Below are 23,468 nucleotides of genomic sequence, written 5' to 3'. Positions count from 1 at the left end.
GATGTATATAACAAAACAGAAAATTTACCACTTTGATGGTAGGTGCTTAGGTATATGACTTTTCTTTCTGTTATATCTATAATGTGTTAGTTTAATTCCTGACGTTTGGGTGATGATAATAATACTATATTTTAAAATTATGACGTTTAAAATAACACTTGCATACTGTGCTACCAAACACGCTACAGAGCTAACTTAGCCTGTCTCTACAGTCAGCGATAAAAGCCTCTGTCATAAAGATTTCATACATATAAATATTACTTGTTTACAAAATTAATTAGGCCACACTTCAACCGAGCACCATCTTAGGCAGTTTTATATTTCAGCGCCCGCTGCACATACACGATACGAGTATACACAAACTCGCTCGGAACCGCCACCGCCGTCCGGCGCACATCGTGGAAGCCAGTCGGAGCTCCACGGCCGCCGCACGAGGACGCCTCCAAAACGGTCAGTCTTTACTTTACCTACTTTGTCGTTCTAACTTTTTACAATTTTTCCATGTTTAAAACTTTGTTAATGAAATATGTAGAAACTAGTTGTGATTGAGGGCTTTATAAAAAGTTTTTCGATTATACAAACTGAAATTTTTATCTCGAGTCTGAAACTGGCAGTGGAACTGAATGTCTCAACTGAATTTGACTTTTGGAACCTAGTTTTAGCGGGAAAACATCTAATTCACGTTAAAATCGGAGGACATTTGTATAAATATGGCCGTTTATGTCTTGACCTGATAATATCTCTATACAGGAAGCATGGGCCCAGATAAGACGTAAAAAAGGTCAATTTTTAATTACGTACGTAATTTTTAATTCAACGTAGTGAAAAATATTAATGAGAAACCTATGAATATTATACGCTTATTTTGAATTAATTAGATTTACGTTTACCGGTCTAACTAATAATAAAAATTTCACTACTTAATACATACCTTTGTGTAAGTATATACACCGTGTTTTTATTGAATTCCGTTAACTTCGGGGTATGGTTAAGAACGTTTAAGTCAACTAATTGGCATAGTTAATTTTCCAAAAAAAAAATTTTTTTTGCCTTTTTTTTAAAGAAAAAATTAAGTTTAAAAAGTAATTAAATGTAGCATATAGCGTTGTTGTAACACGGGCATTACATTTAACTCAACCAAACTATTGAAATCTGTGACATATCAATGTCATTTCGAACATCGATCGACCGAGATTGTACTTAAGTTTAGTAGTAAATGTATGAACTCATTCTTAACACTAACCAATATGTAAACCAGCCCTAAGGCAAGTGTACACGCTTGTAGAGGCCTTATAGGAAAAAAATAAATTATTGATTATCTCCGAAATGGAATTACATAATTAGAACATCGGTGTCTTTGAGAAAGTTACTTAATTTAAGCTCAGGAATGCACCCTTGAAATTAACGGAAATAAAAAAAAACACGGTGTATATGTTTTTGAAACTGACATTACGCGGTGAATGTCTTTGAAGTTAGAAATACCTATATCTATTACATGTAATAGACTTAAAAAACACATTCGGCAAATCTGCTGTTCAGTCGGTTAATATATTACCTACCCCAGTAAACTAAGAATATTTTACAAGTATTTCCTGACAACGATGATAGAAAACAGAGGCCCAGAATAAGCATTAGTATTATCAGGAGTTTACGTTTTCTAATTAGTTTTTTTTGCGGTTTTTATAGTCTTTTTCAAGAGTTATTATCCATCTGGATAAAGTATTCAACGTATTCAGTTAACTGCTCTTTTGTAAACCTTATCACAATAATATAAGGTCCACTGGGCGTCTATTACGTGTGTTCCCTATTGTAAGTTTCATTTTACCAAACTATAGTCCAAACGCTTCCAACAGTCCCAACTATAGTCCAAAACTAACTCGAGTACCTATCTTCGTTTAGGTGTGATTAATATTCGAATGCCGTATTTCTATATGGCAGGTTATATAAAAAATATGTATTTACAAAAATGGAAGGAAAAACTGGGACTAATCCAAAAAGTATGCTGTAATCATATATATATATATATATATTGAACGTGTGGACCTTAATTCCTATATCTGTGGTGTGGACCATAGCTGTGATACCTCCTGATGGATATAGCTGGGTAGTTCTACGGCACTTTACATTTTAAAATAGGTATTGATATCAATGTCAAATAATGTATGTTCTATGTGTTAATCTCTTATTTCGTACGATGATCTCCCGTTGATCGGAGTACACGTTCGGCGGTGGAGTCCTGCGTTTTTTTTTGCCCTCTAAGGTTTATAGGAATCTGGAATGCCGCAAGCGTCTGCCAAAGCGACTCTTACCGAACTGTTTCGAGAACACGCATAAAGAAACCTTATTACTACTGAATAAGTTCTATAATTGTACGGCTTGTTATTAAACTTATGTCGTTGTAATGTTAATTCGATAAAGTGGTTTCGTCGGGATAATCTTTCGCGATCGTCAGCCATTGGCGATATAAAACCTCGTAAGCTGTTACTTTAGTCAGGGTATCACTATTCTAAACAAGACTAGTTGTAAATTTTAAATTTAACTTAGCAGCTCGACCAAAAGTAATTTGCACGATAGCTAAATTATTTATATTTCAGGCACTTAATTATATCCCTCACTAATCTTACTATACACTCAATCTTCTCGCTATAATCGCTCGCTACGCTCAAGATTCTGTTCTTAAGAGCCAACAGGAGTGGACGTTTCTCCATACAAACGTACTCGACTGTTTCCTACGTGGGTTTTGATGCTAGGGTTAGGGTTCCGTACCCAAAGGGTAAAACGGGACCCTATTACTAAGACTTCGCTGGCCGTCCGTCCGTCCGTCCGTCCGTCCGTCCGTCTGTCACCAGGCTGTATCTCACGAACCGTGATAGCTAGACAGTTGAAATTTTCACAGATGATGTATTTCTGTTGCCGCTATAACAACAAATACTAAAAACAGAATAAAATAATGATTTAAATGGGGCTCCCATACAACAAACGTGATTTTTGACCAAAGTTAAGCAACGTCGGGAGGGGTCAGTACTTGGATGGGTTTTTTTTTTTTGCTTTTTTTTTGTTTTTTTTTTTGAATTATGGTACGGAACCCTTCGTGCGCGAGTCCAACTCGCACTTGCCCGGTTTTTTTTAATTTTTGTTTTTAAGGCGCTATAGCCCTTCAAAAATGGCCTATTAATTGAATATGCCACAATGAGAGGCGTAGTATTCAAAACTGATATCAATTAGCCAAATAAGCAAAACGGTCGGACTCAGATAATTTCATAATCATTTAGATTTCCAAGTTTGATTGGGATGGGTTAAGTTTTGGAGGAGGAAACAGTCGAGTACGAAACCTCGATTTTTGAGATTTTTCGCAGGATTTTTCGCCTTGTCCTTATCGCACTAGTTTTAGGAGCCGGTTCCGTTAGCGAGACGGGTACATTTACCTAAAATATTTGAAACTCAGCTCCTGTTTCGTCTTAAAACCTAAGAGCTATAATAGCTTTATCGCATAAATCGCATTGCACCCATTTACGCGTAAAGGCGTATTTCTTTCATAAAATCATTAGGGTTTTATTTATATGCTGCTTTTAACTCGGGGAGTGGCAGAGAGGTCATCTAGAAAACAGTAAGAAATTTAAATAATGTTTGCTAGATTAATTTTGCAAGCCAGGACTAGAAACATTAGATATTCCAAGGCCCAAGTCTAATTAGAAACGGGATTTAGACATTCCCCGTCCTCAGCTTAGCGAGTAGTACTTTACTGTAGTCATTTACTGAAACTCCAACTTTGTGAATTTAATATTGCTCTCAATAAAACATTTTAGCTGCCAGACATCCATTCGCTAGAAAAACGTCAAATATTTTATGAGTACAAGTTAGATTTGTTCAGTTGATTATTATTCATACCCTTTACCCTTTTTATGTGCAAATAATTAAATGATTATGACTATTCCTTATTCATTCATTCAAAATAGATGACAAATAAATCTGTGCAGTTTTGGTGCCAATTCTCTTCTAAACAACAAATAGTCGCATACTTGCACTCTGAAACAGGCAGTCTAAATATTTACGTTGTGTTGCGTTGTTGTGAGAAACATTTGGCTCGTGAAATACTAGTTTGTAAAATAGGTTATTGTATCTTACTATACGTACCCACACTTATACTACTTAGGCCCACTTGCACCATTCACCTAACCCGTAGTTAAGCGGTTAAACCTTTAACTTAATGTCAAATTGTACTGGTAACCATGGTAACGCCAAGTTTATCCGGTTAACCCCGGGTTTGTGGAATGGTGCAAGCGGGCCTTAACTAGTGTCCGACCGAAGGTTCGGTTTCGGTTTCGTCCAGTTTCGGCCAAAAAATCATGTTTCGGCTGTAGTTTCGGTTTCGGCCAAAAAACGGCCGAACCCTTCGGCCGAAACTTACAAAATGGTACTTCTGAATAAGACCAACAGTTGGGGAATAAGTAGGACAACAATATTAATACCTACATATTATACTGATACAGAAATTAATTGGTTTATTATAAAACACAATTCCACTAATGAGGGCGCCACTGGACGGTCGACGCAGACTTAAGAGGCTGTCAATCAATACCTATAACGCACACACTGTCTAATTGTTTCGGAGTGATTTTATCTCAATTTACCTGTGGTTTGTGTTCCACTGTCCTCTACTTCAGCTTAGCCTTTGGCCTCGCTGCGCCATGCTCGGCCTATGGTCTCGCTTTTTAATACAATGGACATTGGTTGGAGTCTGTGCTCAACTACTTATCCTGAAGCCTGAAGCACAGCTTTGAGTTCGCATGAAAGTTCGCCTCACTGGGGCACTTCGGACTTCGGACTTTTAGGCCCAGGTGAAGATTGGTATTGGTACCCGGCCTTGCGATAGTGTCAACAAAAAATTTCGCACTCGCGTTTTTGGTTGACCCTGTATCTACATGTTAACTTGATCGGTGAATAAATACAGTTAGACCAAGAAAATTCTGCAATGATTTTGATAACATACGCAGTGCAACTAGTGCAAATGTTATTTATACGTTATGATTTCATAGAAGTTTAACGTTTCAAATAACACTTGCACTGCGTGTGTTATCAAAATCCTTGCAGAATTATCTTGGTCTAACTCTAGTAATTTTCTTAAAAAACTGCTTAAGTAACATCAATTTCAAGGATAACTATTGGGTGTTGACAGCCCCATAATATGTGTATAAAAGGGGTTTTATGACATTTTTCAACGATTTTAACAAGTCTACAAAAGTTTCGGTTTCGGTTTCGGCCGAAACTAGAGCCAAAGCCGAACATTCGGTTTCGGTTTCGGTTTCGGCAAAAAAACATGTTTCGGTCGGACACTACGCAACTATAGTCGGGAGTAGGCAAACTCAAAGAGAATTAAATCACTACGTTTTAGGCACACTTATAATTGACTTTTGACAGTTGTGATTTGTTGACCTTTATATGTATTTATTAATCTAAGGTTGTTGTTCAACGGTCGATTTCTTATACTTATGCATATGAGTCGATTAACTTCAAACTCGGGTAAATCCATCTGTCAGATTATGCGATTTTGGTATTAAGAAAAGGTAATAGGGTAGCTATTTGATGAGAGGGTCGAATGGATTTACCCGAGTTTGAAGTTAAGCGACTCATGTAGGTAACTACTTAAAACATACAACCTAACATAACTAGGTTACTTTAACATTGAAGTTAAGTACATGGATTGGCAAATGGCAAAAGCTATCATCATCATCATCATCTCAGCCATAAGACGTCCACTGCTGAACATAGGCCTCCCCCTTTTGGGGGGTGTATGCCATAATCGCCACGCTTGGCAGGCGGGTTGGCGATCGCAGTCGAAAAAAAAAAGCTAATTGCCCTAAAATTTAATTAGTGATTTTTAATTAAGCTTGTAAAAGGAATACCTATCAAATAACTTATGAGAGAAATTGGATACACATAAAATTAATTACCTAATGTGGTTCCCACGGCGATTCACCTCAAAGTTTCAGCAATTTGGTGAATTTATGAGTTAATATTAATTAAATATTAAGTACACCTTTGAAGAATAATAAATAAAGGTATCGTTGAAAATTGGCTATGCAGTGGGGAATTCATTAAAAAGGTATGGGACAATCATACTCAAATAGATTTAGTTAAATAGATATAATGACGTACAGTACAAAAATAACATGCATATTTAAATAAAACCTACCGTTTCGAAATTATCTTTCGCTAGCAAGAAGTATCGCAAGTAGGGATTGCAATCCGGTCCGGCGGATCCGGTAATCCGGCCGGATCCGGCACATTTTTCATGATACCGGATCCGGCAAAATTCACCGGATCCGGTCCCGGATCCGGTAAAGTGAAATAAAGCGCTAAAATATAAAATAACAGCTTAAAACACTGCTAAAATTTAAAAGTTCTCGCCAGTATTCGAATTTTCTCGCTCGCAAACAGCAACACAACAACTTGTTTGTTAGTTGACGCCAGTCTTCTAGCCGACGAAATATGTGTCGTCAGATTTCCGTGCATCGTAAGTACTGGATTGGTTTATATTCAATTTATTGTGTTGTTACATTGTAATTTAATGTACATGTTCTTTCGTTTTATTTTGTACATATAATAAGTGTTACCTGCATTTAAAATATAATGAATAAATATTTATAAAATTAAATAGAGAAATATATGTTGACTTTTGACGACCGGTCTGACCTAGCCAGTGGGTAGTGATCCTGCCTGTGGAGCCGCGATCCTGGGTTTTCGAATCCCGGTAAGGACAATTATTTGTGTGATGAGCACAGATATTTGTTCCTGAGTCATGGTTGCTTTCTATGTATTTAATTTTAAGTATTTGTATATTATATATCGTTGTCTGAGTACCAACAACACAAGCTTTCTTGAGCTTACCGTGGGGCTTAGCTTAGTCAATTTGTGTAAAAATGTCCTATAATATTTATTTATTATTATTTGTTTGTCCTTTCCATATCTCGGGACCATGGGATCCCGGACCTTTGGGAGGCGTGCGTGGGGCCGAAGCCAACAGCGCAGAGGCCCTTTAAGACAGTTTACTCTAAAAGCAAGGGATACACATGGCGGATACCATCCCCGAGCGCACAATATGATACATCCGGAGATGGTCCCCGCCAGGTGCAAAGACTATTGCAGTGCAGCACTTTTGTGCTGCGATGGGAACTAAGGTCATGGGCTATTGATATGCAAGTTGGATGGACTGGATAATGGGTTATGGGAGGAGACTAGCGGACACCTGCCGTGACAATCAGTCTCAAAATTGTGTAAGACAGGTGGTGACTCGCCTACTCATTTAGTGGGCCCTACAACGGCCGCACGCACAGTGCGACAATAGGGCAACACTTCGGAGCGGCTGTAAGGTTGTCGAGAGGTGAGTCTGCGGTAGCCAGATCCCGGTGATCCGTTCAGCAGGCCGCCGGCGTTATGACATTTTACACTTCCAACCTGGAGCATAGGTCCCGCTCTTGCGACTCCACTCTGGCCGGCCAATCAAGGCAAGCACAGAGGCGAGGGCCAGATGACAGGGCCCTCTGGAATAGGGGTCCGCGGTGTCGCCACTCACCGTCAGCTCGCCACAAGCTGCCCCCGCGTATTTATTATTATTATTATTTATATGTTATTTTGTTATTATTATGCTACTAAATGTACTTGTATCTTGTATAGGTATACACGTTTATTGATTTTGTTTGCTAAAACTAAAATGGTTGAATTGAGAGCACCTTTTTGTTGGAAATGTGGGTTGGGCTATAGATATTTTAAGAGAAAAAGATTTTATTTGTGGTTAAGTAATGAAAACGTTGATTTTTGAAACTTAAAACAGCCGTCATCGAATTAAACTGTTGTGAGACATTCTAACATTGAATAATTTACGGTTTAGACTCACTTGTTTTTAGTCACTCGCGCGACATGTTTCGGAGAGCCTAGGTCTCCTGTTAAGACACCCGTTTTATTAATCCATTAAAAAATATCCTTAACTTCGCATATAACGCTAAAAACATGATAAAATACGCAGAGGCGTAGCTAGAGGATATGGCGCCCGGGGCAGGCACCGAATTTGCGCCCCCCCCTCCCTCCTAACGAAAGGTCTTGTGCATTTTGGCGCCCCCCCGTTGGACGGCGCCCGGGGCACGTGCCCCCTCCAACCCCCCCCTAGTTACGCCACTGAAAATACGTGACTTGATGAATTTTTTATCCGCAATACCAATCCGGCCGGATCCGGCCGGATCCGCCGGATTGAGGCCAAAATCCGGCCGGATCCGGCCGGATTCAAAACCAGTCCGGATTGCAATCCCTAATCGCAAGCCATTTTTTGATATTCTTGAAATGGATCAATTTTGCTAATCAAAGCCAAAATATGTAGATATTTGTCACTGCCAAATCTGTGCCGGACCTACCAACTATATAGACTGAAAAGCCGTTAGCTAACTACGCTACGCTATAAAGTAAAGACGGTAGGTCGGCCGGTAGCCTAAATTTCAAACTATGCAATATCAAAACTAGAAATATTTGGTCCTATTCTTACGCGTTGACTCACATTGTTAAAGTGAACTTATTCAGATTCTGGCGCAACAGCAATCTCTACAATAAACAAGTGCATCAAACGACCATCTGTTAGCTTCAATTAATATCGGCCATGGTAATGAAACCAATGAACCGCACAATGAAATTGTAGCGAATGCTCTACATTTCTACATGTGCATTTAGGTCGCCTTGAGCAATTAAAATAAATGGGCACATAAACATACGTTGTATGATATATTCTGCCGTATTCGAACTTCAAGATATTCACAAGAGACGACACGTACTAGATCCATTCTAGATACGTTATACATAGTTTAGATATCAACTAGTTCTCTTTTGCAGCGCAATTCGGGCAACCAATGTCACTTTTACGTTAGATAGAGTTAGAGTAAGATATCTATTAGATGTGAATTGAATCTCTAAGTCATATCCTGTGGAAATCGTTCAAGAGTATCTCCAGAATCGCGCAAATGTCAAATTTGACAGGTGAGATCTTAAACATATCGTTATCGTATCTTGGTGATGTCTAAAAGATATCTAATAGATGTCTATTTCAAAATCCGAATCGGTTCCATTGTTCGAGTTAGACCAAGCTAACATGCTTTTCAGTGACAAAGTGTGAAAATGTCTTAATAAACATCAAAGTGTCAGTGTCCGACCGAAACCGGATTTTTATGCCGAAACCAAAACTTTGGTCGGACACCCGAAAATACAGTTAGTTAAGCTACCGCGCGGCCTAAAGGTTCAGCAGTTGTTTGGCCAAAACCGAACCTTCGGCCGAAATATGATTTTTAAGCCGAAACCGAAACCGAAACTTCGGTCGCACTCTACAAATTACTACGAGTACCTATGACGTTTATAATTTGTTTTGTGTGTTTTGTTTTGTCAAATGTCAGTTCAAAGTTAGCTTAACTATCTAATAGAGATTCTAATAGAGTTAAACAGTATCCAGACTTATAAACAAATATTTTAACGTGTGCTAGGGGTTTTATCCATATTTAACACATATGTATATCCATGTGTTGGTTATACGTAGGGTACATGTGTTATCATTTTAATTTTAATCCAATTTAGCGTCGGGATTTATTGACACCCTGTGTAAATACGATCCGTAACACACGTTATTAACCGGCAGCAGAAACAAATCCTGACCAAATATTAGCAACAAACACATTCTAATACTAATACCGTCCTTATTGACACAGGGCATGAGGGCACACGTAAACTATCGCACGAGGCAATTTTGGCCATATTTGCTTAGGCCCGCTAAGACATATTATGTTTATTATTGTCTTTCAGAAGCTTTTTAGCTGTAAAATGTAGAATATTAGCAACAAACCCATTCTAATACTAATACCGTCCATATTAACACAGGGCACACGTAAAACTATCGCGCAGGGCAATTTGGCCATATTTGCTTAGGTTAGGCGTCTAGCTTTAAGCCGGCCCGCCAAGACGTATATTAGGTATGCTTATAGCTGTCTGTTTGAAGCTTTTTAGCTGTAAAATGTAGAATATTAGCAACAAACACTTACTTCTAACACTAATAAAATAAAACCGTCCGTATTATTTAACATAGGTCGCACGTAAACTATCGCGCAGAGCAATTTGGCCATATTTACTTAGGCCCCGCCCGAGCTCAGTCGGTCCGCCAAGTTTTGCTTCTATTTAAGCCAAATATTGCTTCTTCCTGTCCGATTAACCTAGAATTTACTGTTAAGTTCTCATAGGCATATTAGGCATTCCGTAACTTTAGTGACAATGCACATAACAATGTGGGATAATTATTAGGCTGACCTGATGATGAAGTCCAAGAGTGGACATAGTATCTGTGATAATACAAAGCGATCTCATTGAGTTTGAACTCGTTAGAGTCGCCTTTATGGGTGCCTAATGATGATTGACTAAAAATGTGCAATCGTAGATAAAAGCATGGATTGAAAATGAAAGGGTCTAGCCGCAATCCTATAGTGAAACTGCCGCTGGCTGAAATGTATACCTTTCTTAGGCGCGTTTATTTGTCTTATTATAAGATATCGCGCGCTTTACCAAAATTTATTTTATAAAAAGAAAAATATGTCCTAGATAAATCTGTTCAGGACTCCTGGTTATTTCAAAGCCAACGCCATAAATTCGTAAAACAGCAAGCCATAACTCTTCCAGAACGTGTTGGATATAACTAATAGTATATGTCTGGTCGCGTGTGCTCGGACCATTACCGTGTCTGGCGACATGAATTATGGTCTTCCGATGTTCTTATGAAACTTGCCATGTGTTGTTGATCACTTGGTGATTTGGGCGATCTATCTTTTTATATGTCTTGTATTCATTTTAATAGTAGGTACCTAGGTAAGGATATTCCTTGCCTAGAAATTTGAAGGATCTATAACGTAACGCAAATAACCCTTACCAAACAAATATTACCTACATTATTTACCTACAATGTTTTACTAATAGGTACATATTATATTTACCCAAGCAGGGGGTACAGGATGATAAGAAAAGCAGAAGACATATTAGGCACTGAGTCAAGCTAACTCCCTTATTGAACCTCACATTCATTACATTACAGTCATAATATGACACAAAAAGCTTCAATTATTTTTATCTCCGAGAGGTCAACCAGATAGCAGTTTCCGTCGCGAATACACCACATTACAACTACATAAAAGTTATATGTCTCTCCCACGTGATTTGGTTATCGCTGTTGAAAATATTGACCTATTTAATTTAAAAACGGTTTTGCAAACAAGACTACTGCGCGAATCAATTTAGGAGGGATCAGCAAAATTGAGAAATAGACAATTTTAGCTGCTTAGGATGGTTGTTGAATGGCGGTATATTTTTATCGTGTTTTGATGTTAAATTCGGGTGGCGGCTAAATTCAAAGTGGAGTAATAAAATAATAAAAAACATGTTGTCAGCGATATTTGCAAAATATAATTGCCTACCTGCTCCCAACCTGGTAATACGCGTAATCTTAAATTAACAATGTACGAGGAACAAGCACAAAATTAATTTTAAATTCTAGCAACATCGGAAACAGATGGACATCCCACACATATCCGCGCCAATGTTGCCAACATTAATTCTTGTACACACTAGCATGGTGCAATAGATCGAGTTGTTTGACCTAAAATCTATCTCCGTCTCTATCGCAAGAACCACAGAGATGATCTTCAGATTTGGATGTAGCCTGTAAATGTTGGTAGGAACTCCAGTCTTTTGAGGGTAAGTGTGAAGAACTCGACACATTTTCACGCTTAAATAAATTCTGACTATTAGTCGGGTCCTTTATTGAGTCCACATAATTTGTGTGCATTGTAATTTTTCATCAAGTCATTGCTTCTTTTTATTTTTTAATAAATTGAGAGTTATCTGAAAAGGACTCCTACAAAAAGACTCGGGTCTCTAGCAAGTTAAAAAGCCGAGCTTCGACTTAGTTATAATTTTTATTTTTATTTTATTGGTATTCAGGATAACAACAGCCGTAAATATAACTAAGACATATTAATGCTTACATAAAAATAAGGCCAATAATGACCCTACCTATAAGTAGCCTCCTAGTGAGGCCGCATGACACATTCAGGTGGCTCCAGAAATAAGTTCTGCAGTCATTCCGGGAACAGTTTAATGTTCGTCGTAAACTGTACCCATAATGTAACCAATTGATATGGTTACCATGCGCACGCGCACGCACAAATTTAGATCTTATTAACAGTAGATATGGTTCAAATTTGATTAAGTCTATCGATAGCACGCGTTAATTTATATGCAGAATTTTAACCTTTATTCATATGTGGTTAATGTCTAATATAAGTTGTACATGTTAAATGTGAGTTGTGCTTGGTAAATGGGGTCGCCTCGCTCCTGAGGTTATCAAGAGTGATATAAGTTTAAAAATATTGATATATCGTAAGTTTTTTAACTCACTGATTGAAGCGAAACATGCTCTAGTAACATACATTAATATTATTAGACTATTAGCTACCATACCTAGTAGCCTGCGTAAAATTGTATACAAAAATCAAGACAAAAAAATAATCGTTGAACGAAGGTCGATTGGTAGAAAATGTTCTATCTATAAGTATTAGTCTATTACTCGTAGTACACTACGTTCGTCCGCCTTTTGTACTTTATTTTCTTTATTTTTTGTTTAAGAAGTTAATATGAAATACAAGTCCTTCCATGCTTGCTAAACTTTTTCATTATGAATCTTATGAAGTTATGACGTAGATTGAATACAAGAATGCATAGTGTCGATGATAGGTATGCATTTCGATCATTTATTTGGCCCTATATGGCTCGAATCTCAAATATTTCTCGGACCAACGCCTGGCCATATATTGAGACATGATCCCCTTTGCAGCTGTGACATGTCTGCATCTGCAACGGTCATCAAATGATCTCATCGTAGGCCCAAACAAAGTCGTCCATTCAGCGCGGTCTCGGATATCCTGCTAGGATTATTTTATTAATCTTTATTGCACCATACATGATATGTAGTACACGCGGCGAACTTAATGCCTTAAGGCATTCTGTACCAACCAAAGGATTAGTGTTAGGTATCGTCACATAATTTATGTTCACTTCCCAGTAATGCTCTTAAGGTAAAATGTTAAAATATTAGCCACAGTCCACTCAACTATTGGGATTAGGCTATCAAATACTACGGACGTTTACATTTCACTTTTTGATCCTATTGTCTCAACACATTCATGTAAATTGCCTCATTGTGGTTTTCGTAAATTATCTACCTTCTTCTGTACGTTTCTTTACGAACATGACTGTCTTTCTTACAATCCTCTGGGAAATCTGCATATGAAATATCCCCAAAACGCACATTACCCTCGTCAAACAAACAAGACGCGGCGTGATGGCGGTTTCTTTGGCCATTTTAACAAAGGGATGTATTATGATTTTTACGGATCTCCGAAATTGTACCGACGTATCTTAAGTAGGTATCATTTGCCAACGTTTTTATACCATGTTGGTGGCAAACAAGCATTCGGCGCAGACCGTACAAATAGGCCAAATATAATAATAATTATAAAATTCTCTTTATTTATTTTTCTTCTTAAGTTAGGTTATTATAATATGAATATAAAAGTAAAATATAAAAACACTTACAAAACAATAAAAAAAATTTATAAACACATTATAAAATTCCAGCAGGCATTCTACATGACATCAAATCTCTCCAAACGGCCTCTACGTGTTGATCTATATCCCCACGCACGCCTTATAAATGACCAGGTTTAAAAGACCCGAGAGTTAACACGGAAAAAAATAACAAATTGATTGTAATAAAATGGGGCTGCAATGCCAATAATTTAACTTGTGTTGCAGCATCCTAAATTGATGAGTGGCATAAGTTTGACGTCAAATAATCGGGTCAATGGAAACAAATAGCGATGCAATGCCAGTTGAGATCAATTCAGCAATTATTCGGCTGTGGGTGCCAAGGGACGGCGGCGGCGGCTTCTGAAGTTTCTGGACTTGAGGTCTTAATTGAAATACCTCGGGGTAGGTCACTGGGACATTGTGTTGATGATAAACTCGTTTAGGTGATGAGTCGGCCAACTTATTCTTATTTCAGCTACAGAGTAAGAGTAGGTATGCTTGTTTCGCGAAGGACACTTAAGATCTTTAGTACTGGAGTTGTCCTGACGGCCTTGTTAAGATGAGAAACGTTAATAAAAAACGCATTTTCATCTAAATCGGTTGAGGGTTTTAAGTGTCAATAGAGTTAGACAGACAGAAATACATACTAATTAAAATATTAGTAGGGATAGCGTCCATTTTTCTAAAGAAGATGCCAGTTCTAGGGTTTTATGCAACAGCTTCAGAGTCATAAAGATTGTTGCTTACATTGTTATTGGACATGATATCATCCCAGTTGATGTCAGTCCCCGAGGCCCCAAGGCCTAACCGTAGCGTTTGCATCATAGCTTCATAGTTACATTATCACTTGGTACAATATGTCGAAAATAGAACATAGATTACAATAGCACGTTTATTAAAACATATGTTAAATATAATACTCAAATAGGGACCATCGTAAAAGTAATGGCTGAAAAATTAATTTTAAAGGGTTAATTTTCATTTAAATAAAGTGTAATAGGTAGGTAATCAACTAATCAGTAAATACTCGTCGCATCGACTTTTATACCTAAGTAATACTCGTAGTGGGTATCCAATATACAACATATTCTATGAAATAGATTACATTACCATACTTATTGCAGTAAGCCAACCGCTTCTGTAAGCACTTTTAGGTACTTGCAGCTTTCGTTTCGCTGACTCAAGCGGCGCTAGCGGGAGCGATGCCCGGCTTCGGTACTCTTTATACATACAATGGTACGCAAATACATTCGTAAATATGCACTTTGTAGTATTAGAATGGAATATGTAAAGGGGTTGGGCATTTCTATTAAAAGTTGTACAGATCCCCAACTTTCGTTTTAGAGTTGAGAATTTCATATTTATCTCTAACGGGTTAGAATGTCCCTAATGTTTTGTGTCCATTTGGTTACGTTTATATTATACAGACCTACGAAGCTAACTCTGCGTGGCATTTGCAATGACAAAATGTGGCAATGTCATAATTAATGGCGTTTATAATGACAACCTCTCACTTTGTTGTGTTCAAGTCGGTGCAAAGTTAAAATAAAATAAAATATGAGGGGACATCTTACACAAATCAATCTAGCCCCAAACTAAGCAAAGCTTGTAGGTACTATGGGTGCTATAGGCGACAATATACATACTTATATAGATAAATACATAGAAAACACCCGTGACGCAGGAAAAAATATTTGTGTTCATCACACAAATAAATGCCCTTACCGGGATTCGAACCCCTGGACCAACGGCTTCATAGGCAGGATCACTACCCACTAGGCCGTCAAGTTAGCTTAACCGGATTCTGTCGTAATTCTTGCACAAACGTAACATCCTGTCCTGTGTTAAAGCTTTGTTCTCCGGTGTAAGTACCTACGCTGTAAACCCGCGCGTGCCCTCACAGCGATGGAAGGGATATCGCGGTTTACAGTACAAAACGTGCCGTTACAGATAAAAGCTACCTATCAATATCAAATATCTTGAATTGTATTGTATTTTATTTATTGCAATTCACATGCACATTAAACTGCCTACTACTACTTGGTATTGACTAGGTACACGAAACGAATCTTACTCGAGTAATGATCTGTTTTGAAATAAGATTTATTTCATGTTACTGATAAATATCGGTCAAAGGGATAAGTTTACCTTTGTTTACATACCTTAACCATGTTTAATTCGTGTTTCGTACACTATACTTACTACTCGTACTACAATAACGTTAAACGGGCCAATAAAACATTCATTCGTTCATTGTGATTCGGTAAACGTAAGCTGTGTGCTCGTTTATCTCGCGAGTTTAAAAGTAAACGGGTCCCTTCTTCCATTTGTACGAGAGAGGGGTCGAGCGAATGACCGAATGAATTTTGAATGGGAGTAGACGTGTACCTAGTGCACCTATATATAAGGAATACAACTGTTTATGTTTTATAGACTCTATTTTAATGCCATGAAGGTTCAAGAATGACCATGTTTTCCGGGATTATACAATACGATATTATAAAGGCTCAGAGTGACATCTTTTATGGCTAGTAAACGAGGTGTTTTTGGCGGTGTGGCCGCTCGTTTACACAATCAACTGAAGTCTAAAATAGCTCAGTTCAAGGAACTATAACAAGTAACGCATGCTACCTACTGAACCCATTCTGTGTACGCGTCATACCCTGTTTCTGGGGCCTTTTACCACGTCCCACGCTGTAGGCTAGTCAATCGGGGCTAGGAACATTGTGGTGACTCTTAATGTAGTAAATAAACGCCTAATAACTATTTACTGTGCTCATGTGCCTCATGTGCTGTGTTGTGTCACTGGTGACTGTTGAGTTTTGATGACCTGTCGCCCGCGGTAAGGTATTTCCGAACCGACACGACCAAGATCTTCAAGAAACATATTAGGTACCTAATGCTATATCTATTTTATGTATTTCTATTAAAACGGGGTCTTTCCGCTCATTTCTGACACGTTTCGATTCGTAACGAGGAGTTTCAACGGGGGCACGCGTTGGCACCGACGGAGACCAATCTGCGTGAGAAACGTTTAATTTTTATTTTTTATTATGTTTTAAGTATTTTCAAACATGTCGAGCAATCTTCGGCTTAAAATATGTGAATTGCGTTTTCATAATTAAGTATGTTTAAAATGTCTGTGTCTCACGGAAGTTTTGTCATGATACACTTTTACCACACTTTTTTTACACTTCACAGCAGCTAACATATACAATACACAGTTCCACAAGTGAACGTACGATATATGTACAGTCGAGGTTAAAGATATGTTTACATTTTTCGCCTTATTACAAAGCAGTAAGGTGCAAAAATGTAAACATATCTTTGAGGTCGACTGTACTACAGTTAGGTACTGTGTTAAAACATTTAATATAGCAAATACCTAATGTTAGTTTCTGTTTGTTCCAGTTAATGATGAAGGGCCACCTGCTGTTGCTGGCCCTGCTGGTCGCAGCCATCTGCACCGTCGACGCCCAGGTGAGACAACAAGACAAACTGTTGCTGTCGCTCTCCTGCACCCCTTCGCGTGACGCGTTACTTTTCAGCATCTCCGTTCCGCTCCAGTGTGGCTAGCACATGATTGGCGCGACAGTATCTCGCCCGCGAAATAGACTGCCCGTCCCTCTTTAATTAATACAGTTAGAAAAAAACGGGTAGTCTATCTCGCGGGCGAGTTACTGTCGCGCCCCTCCTGAGCTAGTTCAAGTTTAAAATGAAAGGGTATTTAGTTGTTGCTTTCATTTGAAGATGCAATGGAATAGTGCAATCCGGCACTGCACATTCTCTAATAAGATAAAGCTATTATTGTACGACGGTGTTTAAAACTGTAGTTTGTATTTTGAAATGGACGTTTTTAGGGTTCCGTACCCAAAGGGTAAAACGGGACCCTATTACTAAGACTTCGCTGTCCGTCCGTCCGTCCGTCCGTCTGTCACCAGGCTGTATCTCACGAACCGTGACAGCTAGACAGTTGAAATTTTCACAGATGATGTATTTCTGTTGCCGCTATAATAACAAATACTAAAAACAGAATAAAATAAAGATTTAAATGGGGCTCCCATACAACAAACGTGATTTTTGACCAAAGTTAAGCAACGTCGGGAGTGGTCAGTACTTGGATGGGTGACCGTTTTTTTTTATTTTTATTTTTGCTTATGGTACGGAACCCTTCGTGCCCGAGTCCGACTCGCACTTGCCCGGTTTTTTATCTCACCTGAACCCCTTAGTGTAAATTCATTCGATAGCGTGACGAGCGTTCACGTTTGAGGAGTTTATGTCTATTTTTTGTATGGGATTTTGAACAGCTCGTCAAGCGGGACGTTTTGGAAACTCATAATCCCATACAAAATTAAAATGACACTTTACGCAAACGCGCCGTTCATCACGCTATCGAATGAAATTTACACTAGGGGTACTGTTAGCCTGGGCGAATATACACGTTTTAAAACCCAGTAAAGAAGCCACGAAGTGAAACGAAGCGAAGTTAAAATTTTATCCGTTTTTCCACAGAAACACCGTAGACGTCACAAGCGTCTCCGCACGACGACCACCACCACCGTCGCACCGACGCGGGAGGAGCACCGCGGTGACGCCGAGGACAGGGAGGACGCCGAGGCTGATAATCTAGAGATGGGCATGATAGAGAGGGAGGACGAGAGGCGGTACCAGGTATGATGGACAGAGACACAATACTGGTCTGTATGAGAAACACCGTAGACGTCACAAGCGTCTCCGCACGACGACCACCACCACCGTCGCACCGACGCGGGAGGAGCACCGCGGTGACGCCGAGGACAGGGAGGACGCCGAGGCTGATAATCTAGAGATGGGCATGATAGAGAGGGAGGACGAGAGGCGGTACCAGGTAGGATAGACAGAGACACAATACTGGCCCACACATAGGTAGTCTTTATGAGAAACACCGCAGACGTCACAAGCGTCTCCGCACGACGACCACCACACCGTCGCACCGACGCGGGAGGAGCACCGCGGTGACGCCAAGGACAGGGAGGACGCCGAGGCTGATCATCTCGAGATGGGCATGATAGAGAGGGAGGACGAGAGGCGGTACCAGGTATGATAGACAGAGACACAGTAGGTACTGATGGCCCACATATAGTCTGTATCACACAGTCCCTCCCTCCCACCGTCACTTTAACTGTACGAATATGCTATAAAATAATTTTAGATTTTTTTTTCATTATAATAAACTGATCGGCGATTGGCTCTAGTCACACCTGATGGAAAGTGAAGACCGAGCCTAAGATGGAGCTCACCGGTTCAGTAATAGCCTATTCACTCTAGCTTTAAAGAGACCGAGGTCATATTTCTCAGGGAATACAGATGCCGGGAGCGCATTCCATTCCTTAGCCGTCCTTACCAAAAAAGACGAGGCAAATCGTTTATAAATATTTTTAGAGTGTTTAAATAATATAAGATCTTAAGCAATGTTAGAGTAACTACAGTGAAACCTGGTTAATTGGCACCTGGATAAATGGAAAACCTCAATAATTGCAACCAAAAGTCCGGTCCCGGTCCCTTGAGACCAAAAGGCCTCTATAATTGAAATTTTGGAACCTCTATAATTGCAATTCAGATTTTAGTGCTTTTCGTAATTTTGCCTCTATAATTGACCACATCGCAACTTAAGACCTCTATAATTGACACTGAGCTAAAAAAATCCGTTATTTTTGCTCTTGTTTTTACCTCTATTATTGAAACGAGTCTTGCTTGTTACCTCTGTAATTGAAATAATGTAGTTATAGACAGCAGAAACAATATTTTAATAGCAATTATCATTTTATTTATATCTCCATCCAGAATTTAATTTATTTATTGGGTATCTATCACGGCCTGTAGTAGGTGAAATAGTTTTGATCAATAAAAAACAAAGTATGCTTTTTACATTCTAATAAAACTTTCTTCTACAATTCAAGAGAATTTTTTTAAACCCAAATGATAAGAAAATAAAGTGTACTGTAATTAATGTAGTGTAAAAGTGCAAGTATAGACAGAAGCAATATATAAACCAGAAACCCAGAACGTAAGCGTGTAAATCAGTTTAAATGGTTATTTGCACCTCCATAAAAGAAATTTGTCAGAACGCAACCTCTATTAATGAAAACCTCTATAATTGACACAACGATTTTTTGAACCTCGTTAATTGAAACGACCTGCTTAAATGAAAAACCTGGTTAATTGACAAAAACTGGCCGGTCCCTTGAGATTGCAATTATCCAGGTTCCACTGTATTAAGTTATTTTTAGAAAAACAGTAACGCCTCTGTCTCCAGAATTTGTTGACTGTTTATGACGCAACGCTATACTGTTTCTCGTAAATAAATTATGTGCTGGCATAATTATGAATGCGATAGTCTTTAGGTACCTATTTCCGTATTTGTAATAATTATTATCTAGTAAATTATTGCTGAAGCGAAGTAGGGTATACTGTATACTTAATAATCTAATACGTATAAAAGAGTTCCGATACCTAATAGTTTGTTTTGACATAATCATCAACTGTTTTAGAGAATTTAGAGGGATACAGATGAAGTCACAATTAGGAGTTAGGACAGAAGCTAGTTATACATAAGTATGTATTAAAATAATTATACATTTTCGCAGGAAGCGCAGCGTAAGCGTCTAAACGAGATTGGAGCCGACATCAATGATGTATTCCCCGATGGTGAGTAGCTATTTTTACAGACTTACAATTTCCTTCTCAATACTCTATCCGAGAAATCAAGCCCGCTCTTCAAATTATAATCACAATAGTACTACTAGTATCGTACATTTCATCTCGGCTAATGAGAAAAGATGGCTACTGTTGAGATATCGGTTCTTTTTTTGGCAAAGATTTTGTGTTCTTGTATTGTAGCAATCTTTATGAAAACTTGTATAAGTAATAAGTACTAGGTATAATATATACCCTGTGTTTTCAATTGATGCTTATGATTTTATTTCATGCAGGTGCCGATCCGTGCCTAAAGGTCCACTGCAGCGCCGGTCGTGTTTGCGAAATCGATGAACACGGCGAGGCCGTCTGCAACTGCATCAAGGAGTGCCCTGACGAGACCGACCTGCGCCGCAAGGTAAGGATACAGTACCTACTTTTAAAACATGAATTTGCCTCTATCGGCTTTTGTCTATCGCGTATTATTCAAGAAAGTAAAGTCCTGTAATTGATCGGCGCATTCAGTCAGAGACCACCTAGGGTCTACGTTTACCAACACACACTTGGCTGTACTCTACGCTTTGCCTTCTGTGTTCCTATCACTATACATTTTCCCAGTCATTGATCTCTCCTTCGTACTAACTATTAAGTATGTTGTTTTCTGAAGGTGTGCACCAACCACAACGAGACCTGGCCCTCCGACTGCGAGGTCTACCAGCAGCGCTGCCTCTGTCTCGACGGCTCAGAGGCCTGCAAAGGCCCCGAGTTCCACCATCTCCAGATCGAGTACTACGGCGAGTGCCGCGAGATGCCTGTAAGTTTTACCAGCTGTTCCAGATCTCTTTAGCTCTTATAGTTCTTAAACTTGAGTAGTACAATAGTAGAGGAATACATCTGGGTGATTAAAGTGCCCAAAAACACCTGAATATGCGCACGTTTTGAAGAGGACTTCTTAACCTATACGAGAGTCGAGACTAATGACGATAAAAAGTTATTGAGGTTAATCGACACATTTAGGGTTTGTTGTACCAAACCATCTGTTAACGTTAAAGCGTTCACTAAATATTTATTGTATGGGAAGTTCATAAGATCTCTGCTGCGCTGCGTGACGTTGATCAGTCTGTTAACTATGGTTGGTGCAACTGGCCCTTTGTGTTTAGGCCTCGTGTCTATTCATTATTACAAAATATGATGTCTGTATTACAGGAATGCACAGAAAGCGAGATGGCCGACTTCCCCCGGCGCATGCGCGACTGGCTCTTCAACATCATGCGCGACCTCGCCGAGCGTCGCGAACTTTCTGCGCACTTCCAGCGCATGGAGCGCGAGGCCGAAGCCAACCTTACTAGGAGATGGACCAACGCTGCAATCTGGAAGTGGTGTGACCTTGACGCCCATGACAATGACAGGTAACAAGCTAACAAGCATAAGTTGCCCTACACTGTAAATATCTGTTCAACATGTGCGACCTGGCTGAGCGTCGCGAACTATCTGCGCACTTCCAACGCATGGAACGCGAGGCCGAAGCCAACCTTACTAGGAGAAGGACTAATGCTGCTATCTGGAAGTGGTATGACCTTGACGCCCATGACAATGACAGGTAACAAGCATAACTTGCCCTACACTGTAAATATCTGTTCAACATGTGCGACCTGGCTGAGCGTCGTGAACTATCTGCGCACTTCCAACGCATGGAACGCGAGGCCGAAGCCAACCTTACTAGGCTCGGAGTAATTAACAATGGAGCCGCCATTAACATTGATTATTTTTTGGTAAATGTCTTTTTTCTTTTAAGTTGATTCTTTAACTCTCTGGAATGATGGCCACAGGCATTTAACCAGTATTATACGTACTGTTTTTAACTCTGTACTACCGTTCAAAAAGAATGCGAGTGCAGTGGCCAAACTTCTCAAGGGCCTCTAAATTTCACAAAATTGTATCCTGGATTATTTGACAGATTCGTGTCCAAACACGAGCTCTTCCCAATCCGGGCTCCGCTGATGGCCCTGGAGCACTGCATCGCGCCCTTCCTGGAGCTGTGCGACGCGGACCGCGACCACCGCATCACCCTCGCCGAGTGGGGCAAGTGCCTCGAGCTGGACGAGGTAACCTTACTCTTTATTAACTCTCTCGTCGACATATGCAGTGTTTTCCACGAAGGTCCCTACCGCTGATGCTTTAACCGGTGATATAAAGTGCCCGAACGAGGAACGGTAACTATTTATTAACGAACTTTCGTTTTGGAAGGAGCCATCGCCACCTACAACGGCTACAACAATGATAAACACATTATCATCATCATATCAGTCAGACTTTATCGCCCACTGCTGAGCATAAGGCCTATCTCCGATTTGTCCCGACCCTGAACTAATCTCATCCAGAACCATGCCAGTGACCCTGACCCGCAATATTCTGAATGTCAAATGATAAACCACAATAGGAGCAAAGAGACGCTCGTAGTCGACTTGAAAGTACAGTACTTAGTCAAAAAAGCCTCTATCAACATATTTTTTTCTCAAATATTTTTTGTTATAAACTTGCAGACGGAGCTGGAAGATCGCTGCGACGAGTTCATCGGCGACGGCGACAGCGTCGAGGACGCGTAAGCCGCTGCGCAGGTGCGCACAGCCAGTGCAACACTGCCATACTTAACTAAGTTATAACCTCAAAAGCAATGCACATGGGTGAACAACATTTTTAAACACTTTTAGTTTTTAGAAGATTCCAAATCAAAGTTAAACGCCAAGTTTTGTTGGTGCCGTTTTAGGGCAAAACAATTAATTAATAAAAGATGGCAAAACAATATATGGTAAAAACCTTGAGGACTGACATAAAGAACACAGAGCAAGATGAAGAAGATATGTACTTATGGAAACTAGACATTGTGATCACGTTGACATAATGAAACTTTCCATAGAAAAGTTATCAAAACTTTGGAAACTTGGAAACTTAACCTCAATGCATTGCTAATCAACACTAACCTTAGTTCATAACTCTTAAAGTACCCTAGATTACTGTACAGTTCATTTTAAGAATACTCGACAGCATTGTCTTTATTTTGTAATACAATTAATGTACTGTGATGCCACAACCAAAAACGGTTAAGAATGTTTTATTAATAAACTTAAAACTACAAA

At 39.3% G+C, this 23,468-nt stretch overlaps 1 protein-coding gene across 2 annotated transcripts; it reads left to right on the top strand.

Annotated features, from left to right (window-relative positions):
- Nucleotides 1–365: 365 nt before the first annotated feature.
- On the top strand, nt 366–23,468 carry LOC134674127 (SPARC). 2 transcript variants are annotated; one of them, XM_063532193.1, is made up of 9 exons: nt 366–450; nt 17,068–17,136; nt 18,169–18,327; nt 20,283–20,343; nt 20,628–20,749; nt 20,999–21,145; nt 21,538–21,740; nt 22,289–22,436; nt 22,875–23,468. In XM_063532193.1, the coding sequence occupies exons 2-9, from the start codon at nt 17,071–17,073 to the stop codon at nt 22,935–22,937; spliced, it is 969 nt and encodes a 322-aa protein (XP_063388263.1). In that variant the 5' UTR covers nt 366–450; nt 17,068–17,070; the 3' UTR covers nt 22,938–23,468. The 2 variants fall into 2 exon arrangements, with proteins under 2 accessions (XP_063388263.1, XP_063388256.1); XM_063532186.1 differs by lacking the exons at nt 366–450; nt 17,068–17,136; nt 18,169–18,327 and adding an exon at nt 18,580–18,733.

The sequence above is a fragment of the Cydia fagiglandana genome, chromosome 2 (genome assembly GCF_963556715.1).
Source record: "Cydia fagiglandana chromosome 2, ilCydFagi1.1, whole genome shotgun sequence".
NCBI lineage: Eukaryota > Metazoa > Arthropoda > Insecta > Lepidoptera > Tortricidae > Cydia > Cydia fagiglandana.
Note: the sequence above shows the minus strand (reverse complement) of the source record. Positions and strands in the feature narration are given on the sequence as shown.

Excerpts from the sequence above, each read along its gene's own strand:
- LOC134674127 (XM_063532193.1), top strand. The coding sequence starts at position 17,071 with ATGATGAAGGGCCACCTGCTGTTGCTGGCCCTGCTGGTCGCAGCCATC. Across the intron at positions 17,137-18,168 it reads TCTGCACCGTCGACGCCCAG|AAACACCGTAGACGTCACAA; the intron begins GTGAGACAACAA and ends GTTTTTCCACAG. Across the intron at positions 21,146-21,537 it reads GCGAGTGCCGCGAGATGCCT|GAATGCACAGAAAGCGAGAT; the intron begins GTAAGTTTTACC and ends TCTGTATTACAG.